This window comes from Rhinolophus ferrumequinum, chromosome 23 (genome assembly GCF_004115265.2).
Source record: "Rhinolophus ferrumequinum isolate MPI-CBG mRhiFer1 chromosome 23, mRhiFer1_v1.p, whole genome shotgun sequence".
Taxonomy (NCBI): domain Eukaryota; kingdom Metazoa; phylum Chordata; class Mammalia; order Chiroptera; family Rhinolophidae; genus Rhinolophus; species Rhinolophus ferrumequinum.
The window spans coordinates 18,755,334-18,773,724 of NC_046306.1; the positions used below are offsets into that span (position 1 = coordinate 18,755,334).

Consider the following 18,391-nt stretch of genomic DNA (forward strand, 5'->3'; position numbering starts at 1 on the left):
CAGTCCCTCAAACTATACTACTTCCTTTTTTCTCTCTTTAGTCAGGGAAAGCAGTAACTTCTGGCCATCAATGACTACCCTTGTGGTTATTCTAATAACGATAGCACCGTGTTTTTCCTTCTACATTCCTCAATCTCTAATTTTGCCGGCAAATTAAAGACAAAAAGAGTTTCAAATGGCTCCTTTCCATACATAATCTCTCTAGGCCCTAAAGATCTTCCTTAGCATTTTCTTCCTAGGGAGGATGGCTAATGTAGGGCATTTAATCTAGGTGCCACTGGGGTCTGCAGGACATCCAGGAAGTTGTATGCTGAATTTTGTGTGGTGTAACCTTCTGGATTTTCCTGAGGAAGGTTCATAGCTTTTCTTAAATCAACTTTATTGAGTTATAATTTATACACAATGAAATCCACCCAATTTAAGTGTACAGCTTTGACAAATGTGTATTCCCTGGGTCCCTAACTTTTTCATATTCTCAAATAAACCTAAAAAGATAAAGAATTAAAAAGGAGAAAGTTAGAGAACCACATAGTGGTCAGACTAGGAACATAATTCTCCAGTGGCCTTTTTTGTCTTAATAAAGTTTAGGATTTTTGTATGTTATGAATACAGATGTGCTCGTTAGCAGAAAAAAATTGAAATATTTTTAAAAAGTAGAAGGAAGAAAAACTTCTTGTCATCCTGAGAGAGCCACCATTAAAATTTTTATGTATTCCGTTTGAGTACTTTTTGTGCAGGAGTGTGTTGGGGTGGAGGCTTCTACTTCAGTTCCACCCACTTCATTCTCTATCTGTATCCAGAGTCATCTTCTTAAAACCCACATCACTCTTTTGATCCAAGGAGTTCAGTCTGTTCTTAGAATACAAGGTAAGGTCACATACGATCTACCTCTTGCCTGCCTCTATACCCCGACTTACTCCAGCCTCTTTTACATTCCTTACCATAGAAAGCTCTTCCTGCCTCATGTCCTTTGCACTTACCATCTCCTCTGCTTGGAATGACCTTTCCCAGCTCTTCACATAGCTAACCCCTCCTCATTCTTTAATGCTCAATTTAAATGTTTCCACCTCAAAAAAGACTTTTGCTTACAAATAGGTCTACCCTTGCTCTCTATCTCATCACTCTCTTTCCTTCTTAGAAGGGCTTCTTAGGATCAGAGGTTATCCTGTTTGATTTTCTTTTTCTATTGGTTTATGGCCTATTTCCCTCTAAAAGAATGTAAATTTCATAGCGATTATGTTTGTCTTGTATTCACCATAGCATCCTCAGTGCTTTGCACAGAATATGCCACATAGTAGATGCTCAGTTAAATTTTTGTTGAATAGATGCAGGTCAGCTCATGTCCCCCTCTCCTCAGAACCCTCCAGTGGCAAACCCTCCAATGGCTTCCCATCCCACACAGAATAAAATCCCAAATCCTTGCAATATGCTATAAACTGCAATACCATCTGGCCCCATCCTCATCTACCTCCTATTTTGTTTTGCTCTCATTTACTTTGCTCCCACCAACCTAGCCTACTTGTTCCTCAGAAATACACACACTCCCTTCTCTTTGCACTTGCTATTCTCTCTGCCTGGAATGCTTTTCTCCCAGACATCTACATGGCTCAATCCCTCATTTCAACATTAGTGAGGTCTTTCCAGACCATTCTAAGATAGCAATTCCTACCCTTTTCCTCTGCATTTTTCTTCATCATCCCATTTATCACCATTTGATTCTTATACTTTATTTTGTCATTTTATGTTCCTCCAACTAGAATACCACCTCCAGGGATATTATCTTTTGTACACTGTTTGTATCCCCAGTGCCAGTCCTAGTGTTTTAGCCATAAGTGCCATAGTCATAACCACTTCCTGGCTTCTCACTGACACTCAGTGTTCGTGGATTGACTGAAGGAATGAAGGTTATATCAGCGAATGAAAGATGTTATACTGCTTTGTGTATGTGTTGCTGTGTTTACGTAGGTTGTAGAGGCTGTTGTTCACAATATCTCAGTATATTTTTCTGAAGAGCTACAAAAGAGATTTCTTTCTGCCTCAATCCAGAAACAGTTGCGCTTTCTCTGCATGGCTATTTGTTTCACCTTACGGGCAATGTGAATCCTAGCATCTGGGACACTGTGTGTACCTCTGCATTAGCCCTGAGAAAATTCAGAGCCCAGCTCTGTGGCCTAGCTCGAGCAACTGAAGATTATGCATTCTGACTGTTAACCAAATTCTTCATTTATCTTTTCTACCTTCATTTTTAAATTATTTTAAATTGCGTTTCTTTTTCTGGTATGGTTTTTGCCAGCTACTTTACTTTTTCTTCCATAATAAGGCAAAATATCAATAAGCAACATTTTTAAATAGTATTAAATGATATTTTGCAACTTTGCATCCACCTTTTTCAGGTGGCAGACTAGCACATTTTCCTACCTTATTATAAATTCCTGGGATACTTGATTTCTCATGGTTATTTTCATGGAGTGGCTAAACCATAGTTCTCCTTACTATGGGGCAATTATTTTCAATATGTGGTCTTTAAAAAACAGTGTTAGAAGGACCATCTTTAGATACAAACTTTTTCATTTTCCAGATTGCTTGTTTAGGTTAGAATTTGCCATATTTAATATCATTTGCTGGATATATTGTATCTACACGTGTTAAATGTTAACCCTAAAGAGATCCAACGGCTGAATGTGGTTCTTGTACTTCTCTGGAGTAGGGAGCAGAAGTGGAATCACTTCTCAGCAGCTTAAATCTAAGGCACCAAATGCTCCTGTATTCTAATAGCATTTTTCTTTTTCTTCGTAACTAGCTCCCACTGCAATTCCAAAGACTTGGACACCTAGTGGCTCTGATGGCACTACTGTGTGGAGACCCCCTGAAAGAGGTGGCCGAGGAGGCTGCAGAGGGCACCCACTACCTGCTGCATATCACCCTGAGGCTGAAGTGTAAGGCACTGCTGAAGGCAGTGAAGCCCTCAATAAATTCTCTAGCACAACGCAAGCACCAGTCTTCCTATGCCCTCACTCCCCACACTCTAGCAAGACTTTTACGGTAGTTTACAAAGAGAAAAGTACATAGTCCGTAGGCAGAGATGAAGCAACACTGATTTAATAATTAGAATCATAACGCTGGATCAGAGCCATCCGTGTCAGCCGTCGACAAGGCCATAGAGTTAGAGTATCTAAACACATGGCCCTCTGGACATACTGGAGTGATTAGGTCAGAAGTGGAAGGGGTTCCTGCCATCATTTGAGCCTTCGTTCATTTAGTTCTGTCATAAATGTTTACTGAGCACTTAATTTGGATTACAACAGTAACCCCAACACATGTGTTCCAAACCTTGTACTTGTCCTTTGCTTCAGCCAACCTAGCCTACTTTGTTCCTCAGAAATACCACACACACTCCCTTCTCTTGTGATCAAAAAATACAATGAATGCTGCTGCCACGTGCCAGCCAATGGAAAGGCAGGGATCTTCAATACGGGAAGCAGTGCGTCCAACCTTACTAACAGTGTATGACGAGTTTCAACTTGGTCAGTGCAGTCAGTCAGGTGTGAACTACAGTTGAGAGAAGGTGTGTTTTAAAGTGTGCCATAAATCCTCCTCCATCATGATAATACTCCATGTCACACATCGCTTCTGGCATACAGCAATTTCTGTCAAATAAGAACATTACATTGTGTCCTCATCCACCTTATTCACCGGATCTGGCACCGTGTGACTTCTGGCTCTTCCCCAAAGTCAAAATGACCATGAAAGGAAAACATTTCAAATCAATTCAGGACATCGAGGCAGCCATGACAGCACAACTAAAGACACGAAAGAGGACTTCCAGAACTGCTTCAGAAAGTGGCAAGAACGATGGGATAAGTGTGTTCAAAATGAGGGGAATTATTGGCAATGTGTCTTTTACTGTACTTTTTTTTTATTTAAACAGTGCACTGTGTTTTTATCACACCTCATAGTCTAGTGGGTGAGTCAGACAATCAAAGAACCAACAAGTAACTGTTATTCTATATAAAGATAACTACCGTGAAGGGAAATTTCTGGGTCCATGAGTAAGAATTAAGCCTAGTATGATGTTCAGAAAAAGCCTCTCTGAAGATAATCTGAACATAATAAAGAACATTAGCCAGGTGAAGATGTAAAAAGAGCATACTAGGCAGAGGGAACAGCATAAGAAAGGGCCCTTTGCAGGTATGAGCTTGAGGAGTTTGAAAAATAGAAAGAGGGTCATTGTGGTCAAGGAATGAATCAGTGACACCCCACCACCACCACAGTTAGAAGAGATGTTAGAAGATACCTAACCCAGTATCCCCCTCCAGTGCTTAAGTCTCAGCCTCCTCTATCCCCACCAAGTAGTTTCCTGGGCTTGCTCATCCCAAAGATAAGGAAGCTTTGTGCTTCCCAAAGTAGCAGTCTCATCTCTGGGCTGCTCTGAGTCTGAGGAATATCTACCAAGACATACAGCCAAGGAAATACAACCGATGATTCATACAACAAATATTTCTGAAGCACTTACTGTTCTAGGCGTACATTGGCAAACAAGACAGACAAGGTTCCTTCCCCCCAAAGAGCTTATTTTCTCATTGGAGAGACAATGTCCTCAACCAAGTGCTCCAAGACTTCCCATAGATAAATTTCTAGTGAACACGAGTCAAACCAGTAAAACATGAGAAAAACAAGGCACTGTGAGGGAATATTGGCAGACTCAATTATCAGCAAAACTAGACACATCAAGAGTTCTGATCAGAATTATCAGACACAGTACAAAATTGTGCAGTGTTTTTTTTGTGTGTGTGGGGACCTAAGCTTCATAGGGAGACCCCTCAAAAGTCCTCACCAATGGGGAACGGTATAGCATGTTTTGGTTGTACTCCCAAATCACTCAAAAGCTCTGCTCTTACAAAAAGCTTTTTTTCTTTCAGCCCTTCTTATTTATTGTACTACAACAGAGGGGAAACAAATCAGCCTTCAGATTACCACATAACTCCTGCCCCCAGGCATTTTTATTTAAGTGAAAAAGACGAGAGATTTTGGATTCACTTCAACCTGGAGATCAATCAGACTTGCAAAATTAAACAGAAATAAGCCAGGAAGTAACAATATTTCACATTTTCTTCTCAGATATCACTCAGGACACGAAAAATCACCGAAGTTTGAGAAGAGCAATGAAAACCTGTCAAGAACTAGAACTCTACAATATTAAACAGTTCTACAGTTGTCCTTTCAAAATTGCCCAGGTAATCAGAATGGCAAAAATTGTAATGACAGACAACTTGAAATGTTGGAGAGGATGGCAAAAACCAAAAGGCTCATACATTTGTTCATGGGCATGTAAAATGGTAAAAACACTTTGGGGGAAGTTCCAGTAATTTCTTACATGGGCCAATGTCACTGTTTGAATATCTCATCAGACAAGCTCTGCTTCTACTGATGGTTCTCCTAACCCTAGCCAGCCTCTTGCAAACGTAAACCCTTGTCATAAAAAGGAGCTACAAGAGAATGTAGTTGATCCAACAAGCCATACACTTTTTAATTAATGTATTTATTAATTATTCACCTAATATTTAATCATCTACTATATCCCAGGCACTATGTTAGGGGATAGGGGGACAAAGAAAACCTACATATCTTATTACTCATGTAGGGTCCAAGGTATCAGGTAATTTAAAGTCTCTCTGCATCAGTTTCCTCCTCTGTACAAAAGGGATCTGTAAAAATTGGGATAACTCAATTGCTGTAAGGATTAAATGAGATGCTTATATGGAAAATGCTTTGCTTAGTGCTTTCCCAAAAGCCCAGGCAATCATACCTATTACAGTCGTGTGAAAGACTTTATACACTGCCAAGTGCCATGAAAAGCAGAAGACACATTCTTTTAATAGATTGTCTCCAGATAAGGTATTTTAACTGTGCCTGGGACCCTGTCAGCTCTGTAGCACTGGGGTCTTTCCTCTAGTTCTATTTCTATAAAAGTGTGACTCTTTCTGAGGATTTCAGTAATAAAGCTTCTTTCTAAAACTCAGAGCTGTAAACAGCCATGACACTTGGGTTGCTTCCAGTTTTTCATTTTTGTAAACAAGACTGAAGTAAACAGACTTGGACATATGCTTCTGATTGTTAACTTGGAATTTCTTGTTCAGGGCTCTATCATACGATATATCTTGAAAGTTCATTATCTATAAATCATTTCAGGTCTTTGAAGTGTTTCTCAATTCAAATGAACTCTGCCAGTTTGTAATGACTACACTGGATGGCCTGAAAAATCTGAAACATCCCTGCACCCAGCAGTCAGCAGGAGAATTGCTGATAACATTGGTGAAAAATGCGGAGTCCCGATTTGAGAAGGTAAAGGGTTCAGTGGCCATTTCCTGGGTTTGAAATATCTGCAAGACCTCTCCCCACCTGCAGCTGCTGAGGTCTCTTCTGCTCCTATTCAGCTGAGAACAACTACTGAAGGAGACTAGGGTCAAAGCCTGAGTCCATTTGGTCAATGTTGAACATTCATCCGTTTAACAAGCATATAATAAACAACCATTGTGTATGCAACTAGGGAGAGCAATTTTTTAAAATCTAAGGTGTGGTCCATATTTTCCAGAAGAGTATTGTTATTCTGGGACAATATAATTAACACATATGAGAATGATAACTTCAATTTAGATCTTCATCCATAATTAATGGTGTCAAATTTTTAAAAATCAAGCAATCGATCTTACAAGGGGGCCAACTTAGTAAGTTTACAACCAAGAGAATTTATTTAAATGTGATGTATTAAAATTGATACATCGAGAAATAACAATGTAATTATGTCATTTAGAAATAAGGAAGGACATACAGGAAGAGATAAAAGGGATGAAAGTAGTTGTCTCTGGACAGCAGACAGGAGAATAGGCAGGAGAGAGCCTTGAAATACCACTGGGCTTTTAAAATTGTGTGCACTTTCATAAAAATAAAAAGTAATTTTTAAATGATGAAAACCCGTTTTTTTTAACCTATTAAAATAGCAAAGATGCAAAAAGAACAGTATAATGAAAGCATGGTGAGCTGGACACTTGTATCAGTTGGGTGCTTTCAGCTGTTTAAAAAAACCAACTGTATCACATAATATAGTGATGGAAAGAGAACTGACTCTGGGTGGTGAACACACAATGTGATATATAGATGATGTATTACAGAATTGTACACTTGAAACCTTTGTAACTTTACTAACAATTGTCACCCCACATAACTTTAGTTAAAAAAAAAGCCAACTGTAAAAAGCTTAAACAAAGGCTTTATCATCTCATACAATAATAAATCCAGAAGTAGAGTATATTTTCTAGGATTGATTTAGTGACTCAACAAGGTTATTAAAGAGACAGGGGCTTTTGCATCTTTCCACTTTGCCTGTTCATATAGTCAAAAGACAGTCACCATAATTTTAGACTTTATGACCAGATAAAGACTATCCAATGAAGAAGAGAGACATTGCCTTCCTTTAGTCCCTTTCATCAAAGAGAAAAGTCTTTCCCAAAAGCCCCCAGTAGATTTTCCCTCATTTTCATTGACCAGAGTTGCATCACCTGCCATCTTTAAACCAGTTTCTGGCAACTGGTGATAAGGACGGCCATTTTATATAAGGTTGTTGAGGACTGCCTCTCGAAGAAGCTGGCATTTCCACAGATCCCTGAAGCCACGTGTGTATGAGCCGGAAGAATAGTTCAAGGAGAGAAATGGACTAGGGTCCAATGACCCCTGTTTCCTTTACCTGAGCATGATAGATGTCTCTAGGAGGAAAGCAGGTATGACTCCTCTGCCATTCTCAGAGTTAGAGTGAAAACCCCCCCAGCTTCCTTGCAACACTGATTTTATTAGTTTGTCTTATAAAATCAATACATAATCATTGAGGAAAAATTAGAAAAAATATATAAGGAAAAAAATTATCACATCACTCAAAGACACTTTATTAACATCTTTGTATACATGTTCTTCCAAATCCTTGTATCTGCGTATACATACATACAGATATAGTTTAAGTAGTTTTGATGATAAACCTTTTTTTAAATAAACATTCTGTTTTAAAAGTCACCCCCAGAACTCTTCAGAAATAACCACAGTGTCCTCAGTAACTATCGGTGTCCCACATGATTAAGATCTTAGTGATTTCTTTTCCCTCTTCAGGTGCCAGAAATTATGGGAGTTATCTGTTCCCAGCTCTCTCTAATCAGCCAGCCTAGAGTACGCCACCAAGTCATAACTACCGCGAGTTTGTTTATCTCCAGGCCCAAGTACACAGATATAGTGATCAACCACCTTCTGTGTCATCCAGTACCATATGACAGGTAACAGAACCTGGTACAGCCTCTGGATTAAATTGGGGTGTGTGACACAGCTCTGAGTATTGTGGAACATGGTTGCCGTCAAAAATCTAATGATATTCTTATAGAGGAGATAAGCTATAGACAGATGCGTGCAATACAAATCAAGACATAATGCAGAAACATAAGGAAACAATTCAACAAACCCAGAATGAAGAACATTTTACAAAATAGTTGGGCTGAATGCTTCAAAAAAGTTAATGTCACAAGAAGAAAAAATAGGGCACTGTTCTAGATAAAAAGAGGTAATGAAATGCAATAGGTGACTTTGATTGGATCCTGGATGAAAAAAGCTCTGAATGAAAATGTTGAGAAAATTTAAATATAGACTCTATGCTAGATTATTAAATTAATGTTCTTAGGTGTGAAATAATAATATGGTTATCCAGAAGATTGTCCTTATTCTCAGTGCATAGGTACTGACGTGTATATAGGGCTGAATGACATGATGTCTGAAATGTACTTGAGAAACATTTAGCCAAAAAAATAAATATATACATAGAAGAGGAATAGAATCAAAGAGAGAAACAAACAAGATGCTTTAAAAAAATTTTTTAGATTAGTGGTTTTCAGAGTTGGAGGCACCCTGGAAGTTCCAGGCTATGCCTCATGGCAAGGCAGTGAGGCATTAAGGAGAGGGCTCCAGACCCCCACCCCCACCCCCACTTTAACCAGAGAAGCACCTCTTTTCTCCGCTTTATATATTGTGATTCTGGGTAATTACTGTATTTGAGGAAAAGATTTCTCAGCTTTAAACTGTTTGAAATCCACTTTCAGTGAATGGTTCTCATATAATGTCTTGGGGTAGTGCTGATGTTTCCTATAAGCTGAACTTACACATTCTACCACTAACTCAAATAAAGGAGGACTTTTATCCATCCAGAGTTAAAAAATGAGCTAACGTAGATCTTTTGAAAAAATATTCTCTTTTGTATAGTTCTCGAATACATTGCTTTAAAATCTTTACTACTTGCTTCAGCTTAGCGACACTAGATTCTTGTATAAAATATATGATTCAGTACAAAATATTAAATATGTCTAGTTATCTTAAGTGTAATTTTAGCATTATTCTATTGTTGGTATTTGTTCTAGCTCGTGGAGGACTTTGAGAACTACAGCTTTAGATCATCTGAGAACATGGCATCTGTTAGAAATGGAAATGAGCTAGGAAACTTCATTCTGATCATACCGTGTTTCCCCAAAAATAAGATCTAGCCAGACCATCAGCTCTAATGCTTCTTTTGGAGCAAAAATTAGTATAAGACCCGGTGCTATTCTACTATAATATAAGACTGGGTCTTATGTAATATAATGTATAATATAATGTAATATAATATATACTGGGTCATATTAATTTTTGTTCCAAAAGACGCGTGAGAGCTGATTGTCCGGCTAGGTCTTATTTTGGGGGAAACACGGTAGTTTCGGTCATTTACTTGAAGTTTGTTTGTTCATTTATGTATATACGTATCTGGGTGATTGTTCTTAGTAGTCTGTTCGAAGCATCTACTATGTACAGGTGTCGTTAGGCACCGGGAAAATCACGAACAGGTCGCATGGACCTGCCCTCAGGCAGCATACAGTCTGGTAGCAGACAGAGACGAACAGTAGAGCATGCTGTTCTGTGGAAGAGAGTTCTGTGGAAGCTCCTAGGAGGAGACTTAATTAGATGAAGGACTGGGGAAGGATTTCTGGAAGTAGGGCTGCCCCAAGCTGAGTTTTTAATGTAAATTTGCCAAGTAAAGTGTGGGATGAGGGAGTGGAAGAGGCATGCTAGACAAAGAATAGCAAAAATAAATTCCAGGAAGGTATGAACCAGCTTAATAAATGCCCATTCCCAAATGAGGGGCAAACAAAAACCATGTCACATCTACAGAATCAGTTACCATTAAAAGTGAGACCTGTTCCATATTTGTAACACACTCTCCAGATGATTTTTTCCACGCTAAAATTTATGAAGGCTTATTGGCTGATGTGTGTGTTTTCCTAATTCAAATTCACTACCAGCCCACTTACAAATGTGCATAACTAAAAAGCATTTTGAAACACTTCTTTCACAATACATAGCTTCTCAAAGTATTTCATTTACTCCCTCAGGAACACAGAGTGAAACACAAAGGTAAATAAATATTGGGATTTCATCCCAGGAATGAATGTTCATATTCTAGAATCTATTTCCCAAGGCAAGAGTCTTTTCAGCACTCCACTTTGCCTTTCCGGCCTTTCCTTTAGGCGTCCTCTAGAAACTTACTTTGTTTTTATTCACAGATTAGAATTGCCAGAGTAAGGAGTGAAATACTGGAATAGCCTTTAAGCCTCTCAATTTTTAGAGTGATTCTGATGCACACATACTTGGAAGGCCACACATTAGATAAACACTGACTCTAGCACACAAAGATACCTAGGCAGGTTCTGAAAATAAAAGAGTGGATTACAAGCGTGAGTAACTCCCGATCTCGCCCCACTCTCCCCCATCGCCCATTAATGTTCCTCCACAGTGTTTGTATAACTCTCAGGCCCCACTTTTGAATCAATGGTAGAAGAGAAGTTATTACATGCTGTCTTTCTTGAAGAAGAGATATCTCCTAAGGAGGATCAAAGCTTTATTTCAGGGCTCGACCTTAGCCAAAATTCAAAGACCGTAGACTAGATTGGATGAGTATGTCTTTGAATGCCTTCCGTGAGCCTGGCGTTGTGCTAGGCCCTGAGGGATTCATAGAAGAAAAGCTAGACATAACCCCTACCTTCAGAGGGAAGCTATGGACATACATACAGAAAACTGACAATAGCATGTGTAAGATTGAGACAACCTCTATAAAGAAGAAGTTTCTAAAGTGTTATGGGAACTCGCATGAGTGACATGGTGAAGAAGCAGCAAAGGCTTCACAGAAGAAATAACATGGGAGCTGGACCTGGAAGGATTTTGATGGGCAAAGAAGCATTTGGGCAAGGGCCTTCCAGTTTAAGGAATTGATGTAAGCAAAGATACAGGGTTTTCGAAGTCCATTGTTTGATAAAGGTGAATGGTCTGGGGTAGCTAGAGCAGAGTCTGTGATAGGGAAGTTGTGAGACTGAAAATGTAAGTTAGAACCAGTTTGTGAGTGGTCTTGAAGTTCACGTTGAAGTAATGGGAACTTGAGTCTATAAAACCTTGGGAGTTGCTGTTATGAAAGCAGATAGTTGTAAGTTTTTGCTACGCTGAAGTTAAACAGGAAAACCTCTTATATACTGGATTCCAAACAGACTAAGAGGGTTGTAGTCATGGTAGACCTAGGATAATCCATTCTCCTGATGAACCCTCTTACTCCGGGATTTCTAGGTATCTGGCTGAGTTTTGGAGAACTCTGGAGGTGGAGCTGCCCAGCACAACCTGGATTCTCTGGAGGCTTCTGAGGAAGCTTCAGAAATGCCATAACGTGCCCACCCAGGAGAAGATGGCCTATGTGGCTGTTGCTGTAAGCCATCGAGCTCTGTCCCTCTAACTTCAGCCTGCCATGCTCCCCTCTTGAAATGACTGGCCCAAACATCCCATCTAGAGAGTGTTTCTTTTGGTTCCTCTCATACTTTGCTTCTGTCACCCAAATATAAACCTGCAGTGTTTCCACCAAGGGATTGACATGGAGCTGGGGAAAATGAAAGAATCAGTATAGTTTAATATGTTTTAAACATTCCTTCCCTCATCCTTTAAAAAATATGTATCATCATAGGTAAAAGTAACGCAAACTCGTGAAAAAAAATTTCAAATAATACAGAAGAGTATAAAATAGAAAACAAAGGTCCTCCGTAAGCACAGGTTGGCAAACCTTCTCTGTAAAGGACCAGATAGTATAATAAATATTTAAATAATGACTATACCCTCTCCCAAAAAGTGAACATTTTAGAACTGTTTATAAATATATGAACTTCTTGTGTATGCATTTGGTATACTTTTTCCCCTTTTAAGTAGACTTTTTCAAAGCAGTTTAAGGTCCACAGCAAAATTGAGCAAAAAGTACAGAGATCCTATACATTCCCTGTCCCCTACTGCACAACTTCCCCCGTCATCAACATACGCTTTTTACTTTATGTTCTTCCCTACTAGTTTATGGGGTCAACTTGCTCTGCCTGTTATCATACTTGTTATTTTTTTTTTAGCTTCCAAAATTGTTTTGACATCTCTAGTCTGCTATTGTCTTCTCTCTTTTTCTCTCTGTTCTTGTGAGTTTATGCCTTTTTTAAAATTCCTGTAATGTCATTTTGGTGCAGTTTTAAAAGTTATGCAGATTAAGGTATATATTTAACTATGTTGGTCTATAAAATTGTGTATACGTGTGTGTGTGTGTGTGTGTGTGTGTGTGTGTACACATAATACATTCAGAGGGTTCCAAAAAAATGTATACACATTTTAAGAAAGTAAAAAACTGTATTAAAATTGTAATACTCAATATATACCAACAACAAAAGTTGAATACAAGTCACGTTTGATTTCTGCAATTACAAGAGGTACCATCAGCATGATTTTAATACAGTTTTTTCCTTTCCAAATCAAATAGTTGTTTCAATCTAGTTGTGGAGGGCACAGCTCACAGTGGCCCACGTGGGGATCAAACCGGCAACCTTGGTGTTATTAGCACCGTGCTCTAACCAACTGAGCTAACCGGTCACCCCATTTTTTTCCTTTCTTAAAATGTGTATATATATTTTTGGCACCCTCTGTATATATATGTATGATCATACTACATATACTGTTTGATGACCTGTTTTTCATTTAACAATATACGAACTATTTTCCATATCAATATATAGGGCTCTCTATTATCCTTTTCATGGCTGCATAGTAATTTATTTATTTTTAATTACCTTTGTTAAAATAGGTAATATTTACATGGTTCAGAACCATTTATTTAATTATCAAGTTTTCTATTAGTGAACATTTTGACAGTTTTCAGACTTTTGCCATTGAAACAATGCTGGAGCAAACAACCATGCAGACATAAATTCTGTAATACTGTTCATACCCAATTATTTTCTTGGGCTAAAGTCCATTAAAGGGGAACTTCTAGGTCAAAGGCTGGGCTTATTTAAACTTTTGATAATGTTCCCAGAAGGTGCCCGTCTACCAGTCATGTATGAGAATGCCCATTTACCCACAACCTCACCACACTGCACATTACCGGTCTTTTCATTGTTGCCTAGCTGATAGGTAAAAAAGTAACATGTTTTAATTATAATTTCGTTATTGGTGAGCTTGGCCACTTACATTTCTTCTTTTGTGATTTGTCTGATCATGTCCTATACACCAGTGCATCTCAATTTTAATGTGCACGCAAACCATAATCATCTGGGGAGCTAACTGAAATCCAGCTTCTGATACAGAAGGTCTGGGGTGGGGCTTGCAATTTTTCATTTCTAACCAGCTCCCACATGCTACTGGTGTGTGGCCCATCCTTTGAGTGGCAAGCCTTTACATTTTTTTTCTTACTGATATGTAAGAACATCTTATATAGTAAGAATATTGCATTGATGCAAATACTTTTCCAGGCTGTCATCTAACTTTGTTCATGATCACTTTTGCCCTGGCTTTATATGTGTACGTGGTCAAATATGATAATAGCTTCCTTTATAGTTTCCTTCTGGATTTCAGGACTCCCCCTCACTCCTTGGTAACTTTTAATGATCACTCCACACCTCCTCCATTTCCCCCTCACTTTCACGTCCCTGCACCGAGTACCCCTACTGTTCTGCCGGTGGGATAATGGAACCAGAAAGCATGTTCTGGTACAACAAGAAATAAAGCGACAGTAAGAAGTAGGGTTAGCGTTCAGCTCTGCTGTGTGTCTTTTCTCCCATAGGCAACAGATGCCCTTTATGAGGTGTTTGTGGGAAACAGGCTCCGAGCAGCTACGTTCCGACTCTTTCCTCAGCTTCTCATGACCCTGCTCATCCAGGTTCATCACAGCGTGGGCCTCACCATGTCTGATGTCGCTATCCCACGTGGCCTGTACACAGAACAGGAAGTGTCTTCAGAGGTCACCCCTGTGTGGTACTGCCCGCTGTGATTTCACTAACAATAAGCATTGGGCAGTACCAGCTGTAGTGGACACAAGGGTGGCCAGGATGTGATCCCAACTGTGGGTGGGGCTCACAGTCTGCTACCCCATGAGACATCAAGATGGCATGCCCAGAAATTATTCTGGGCTCTCATTGGTCGTCCTTGGTTTTATTGGTGCCAAGGTAAATTAGACGATCTAGGTCCAGGTGCCCTGCAGAATAATGTGTGACACCATGCCTGCCCTTTCTAGATAAATCAAGTAGAGACAGAGACAAATGAAACAGCCTTAAACTCGCCTCCAAAAACCATACTGATCCACAATTGAACAATTCCTCATGTCTGCTTTATTCCAGAGAGAGAGATTTTTAGTTCCCCGTTAGGGTCTCAGTAGAAATTTCTTAGTGTTGCTGTTGCACAGGGATTTCTTTCAGAGGAAGTGCTATAATGTATAATATTTAAGAACACCTGCCTAAAAGTCAGGAGAACTGAGTTCGAATTCTCATTCTTTAACTAGCTGTGTACCCTGGGCAAATCTTTCTGTTTATCTGTGCCTCAGTTTCCTTATCTATAAATGAGGTCAGGCGTGGTGCTTTCCCAGAACCCTTCCAGCTTTAAGATACTCTGATGTTGTGTCCAGGATACTAGTTCAATAAATAGTTTTTAAAAGCAATGGAGGTAAATTTTATGGAGTATAAGTGGTATCTAAATAAAGCTTTTTAAAAAAGCAGTGGATATCGCTTTAGTATCCCATGTCATTTGTTTTATCATAGATTTATTTCTAAATCCCAGGGAAACAAAACCTAGTTAGATTTCTTTATGCCTATAATTTATTGAGGAGCCTTTTTTTTTTAAAGAATTTTTTTTATTTTTATTGGGGAACAGTGTTTTTTTTCCAGGACCCATCAGTCGTTGTCCTTCAATCTAGCTGTGGAGAGCACAGCTCAGCTCCAAGTCCAGTTGCCGTTTTCAATCTTTAGTTGCAGGGGGCACAGCCTACCATCCCATGTGGGAATTGAACTGGCAACCTTGTTGTTGAGAGCTCGCGCTCCAACCAACTGAGCCATCCAGCCACCCCTGAGGAGCCTTTCAAGTTATTAGAGTATTCAAAGTCTTTTGGGAAATCTAGAAAGAAGAGAATGACAGTCCAGCAGCTATCAATGCATGGCCCTTCTCAGTGAGAGCAGGGTAATTGTGTCCTGGTAAGTTGGAGGGACCTCTTCTATTCACTTGTACTGTTTTTGTTTGATTTAGCTTCGCTATACAGGCTACAAAGACCCTCCTCCTCAGAACACAGTGCTGGCAGGAATTCAACATCATGGAAAAGCATAAAGGATGGACCCTCCTGGCAGGAAAAGATTGTCATCTTCAGGGAATATCTCTCCTTGCCAAGTAAGGCTTCCTTGTCATGCATACCTGCTCTAACTCAGCATTGTTTTCAGGTAGTCTTTTTCCCTTTTAGTTATCACAGAAGCCAAGGTTGGATAACCTTCTTGTCCCAAGGTGGACAAAGACCCATAATACTAGGCAGATTTTTCAGAGGTCCTGGCCCTGCCATACCTTCCTGTGCAACTGAAGCTGGGCAAACACATCAGAGGGCTCCCAGCCCTGGGGAAAATGCTGTCTGTTTAGGAGCATTTCTAAGAGTTGTTCTGTCGGTGTTCTGTTTTACAGTGCATTGCTGGAAAGAAATCACCTCCTCGCACATAAGGTCATGTACTTGTTAGTCCCTCTTCTTAACCGAGGGAACGATAAACATAAACTCACATCTGCAGCGTTTTTTGTGGAGGTAAGACTCACTGTTTGGAAGCTGGATTTAGGAAGCCTACAAAGCAGCAGTACCTGCCTTCCTAGGCCCTGTCCGACTTAGCGAGAGGCTGGGATCCATTTCAGACATGTGATAGAAATAGTTTCAGATTCAAGCCTATTGAAATTCTTCTTTCCACGTATTCATTGTTCCATATGTACTTACAGTGTAAGCGATCACCTTGTATTGTATGTGCTGTCTAGTAGAGATTTCAAAGGGAAATAGTTATTTTGGACTTGGTGGGAAGGTGGCTCCTCTCATGAAAAACGGCTTAAAGGTAACTTCTTTGGCTGATTTCTGGGTTTTTTCAGCTTCTCCAGAGTCCATTGTCTAGGAGACTGCCCAGCATATACTCTGTTGCCCGCTTGAAAGACTGGCTACAACATGGAAATAATCTCTTTAAAATTGTTGCCCTAAAGGGACTGTGCTATCTCATCAGACACCGGGAGATGGTAGGAGAGTCCGCAGAACACTGATTCTTAAGTCATAAATAAAACATATCCCAGAGAGATACTCAAGAAACTGTAACAGCGGAGGAGGAAAATTGGGTAGCATGGGTGCAGGAGTGGGTGGGAATACATCCCTTTGCACCATTTGAATTGTATACCTAGGAAATATGCAAGTACACACTAGTAAACATTTAATGAAATTAAAAGAAATAAAAAGTCCAAGTCACAGATATTCATAATATTTGAAACCTGCAGTTTGTGTAGGAGGTACCCTCATTATCATCACAACCCGGCAACATTTGGGTGTCCTTTTATGCCTCAGACCATCTTACCTTATCATCTAAAGACAAAAATCACTGACATTCATGTTGAAAGCTCATTTTCCACGGGCCTCGCTAGAAACTAAACCTAGGTCAGAAGAGATTAACCCCTGAGGCTTTAATTTTATCACTTCAGTTCTATATTTTTTAAAAAAATTTACACAACACACACACACACTCACACACACACACACACACACACAAACAGAGGGTGCCAAAAAAATGTATACACAGTTTAAGAAAAGGAAAAATCTATTAAAATTGTAATACTCAATATATACTGATAACAAAAGATGAATGCAAGTCACGTTTGACTTCAGCAATTACAAGAGGTGCTCAAAGTGGTTACCATCAGCATAATTTTAATAGTTTTTTTCTTTCTTAAAATGTGTATACCTTTCTTTGGCATCCTCTGTATAGATCTGAAACAAATTCTGGGTGATTAGATACATGAATATTGGTTGGCTTATTCTATGTATTTTTTTACATGTACGTTTTAAACTTTAAAACCCTGAGACTGCTTCCTTTTGGGAGCTTCAGAAGAGCAGAATCCCAATAGGAAGGACCCTAAAGGGTCTGTAGTCAATTTCTGCTTGAATTCTTGCGAGGAATCTTTAAGCCTCTGTTTGAATACCTTCCATGCTGGGAAACTCGCTGAGACCTGAGCTAGCCATTCCACTCTCTCTCGTTGTTAAGATAACAGTTCTGTACCTTAAGACAGAGTCCACATCCACCAAGCTCACCTGGTCCCAACCTCACTCTGCTCCCCTCTCTACATATCAGCCCTGCCAATACTGAGAGAGGGCAATCAAACCCTCTTCACTTCTGTGTTCTTGACTAGCCAGTGCTACCCAAAATTCAACAAACACCAGGTACTGAGTAAGGTGGGGAGCCCTGCTTTGGTACCAGATGAAGTGCTATCAGGAGAGATGGTGATGCTTTTCCTTTGGGCACACAGAGGGAAGACATCAACAGCCTGTTGCCGTGCATCGTAGATCTCTTATGTGAAACCGACGAGAAGATCGTTTTGTTGGCCATCCAGATACTCCTGCAGCTCGTTAGGACCATGGATTTCCCTACCCTGGCTGCCATGATGAGGACCCTGTTCTCCTTATTTGGTGATGTAAGACAGTGAGAGGCGGGTAAGGGGGGTGGGGGGTGGGAGATGAGGGTAAGGGGGATCAAATATATGGTGATGGAAGGAGAACTGACTCTGGGTGGTGAACACACAATGGGATTTATAGACGATGTAATACAGAATTGTACACCTGAAATCTATGTAATTTTACTAACAATTGTTACCCCGATAAATTTTAAAAAATAAAAATAAAAAATAAATAAAAAATAAAAATAAATAAATAGACAGTGAGAGGAGAGACTTCCCTAAGGGGAGGGTAACTGGCATCACAGCAGATAAAAGTCGGGATAGTAATAAA

General features: G+C 39.6%; 1 protein-coding gene across 1 annotated transcript in view; it reads left to right on the top strand.

Moving 5' to 3' along the window:
• MROH8 (maestro heat like repeat family member 8) overlaps positions 1–18,391 on the top strand; it is a 48,918-nt gene that overhangs the window by 20,058 nt on the left and 10,469 nt on the right. Inside the window, exons 9-18 of the mRNA XM_033094924.1 lie at positions 2,801–2,936; positions 5,119–5,234; positions 6,190–6,342; positions 8,155–8,315; positions 11,671–11,806; positions 14,183–14,373; positions 15,634–15,771; positions 16,054–16,168; positions 16,498–16,638; positions 17,914–18,078. Coding sequence (XP_032950815.1) covers positions 2,801–2,936; positions 5,119–5,234; positions 6,190–6,342; positions 8,155–8,315; positions 11,671–11,806; positions 14,183–14,373; positions 15,634–15,771; positions 16,054–16,168; positions 16,498–16,638; positions 17,914–18,078 — 1,452 coding nt within the window. The remainder of the gene's footprint in view (positions 1–2,800; positions 2,937–5,118; positions 5,235–6,189; positions 6,343–8,154; positions 8,316–11,670; positions 11,807–14,182; positions 14,374–15,633; positions 15,772–16,053; positions 16,169–16,497; positions 16,639–17,913; positions 18,079–18,391) is intronic.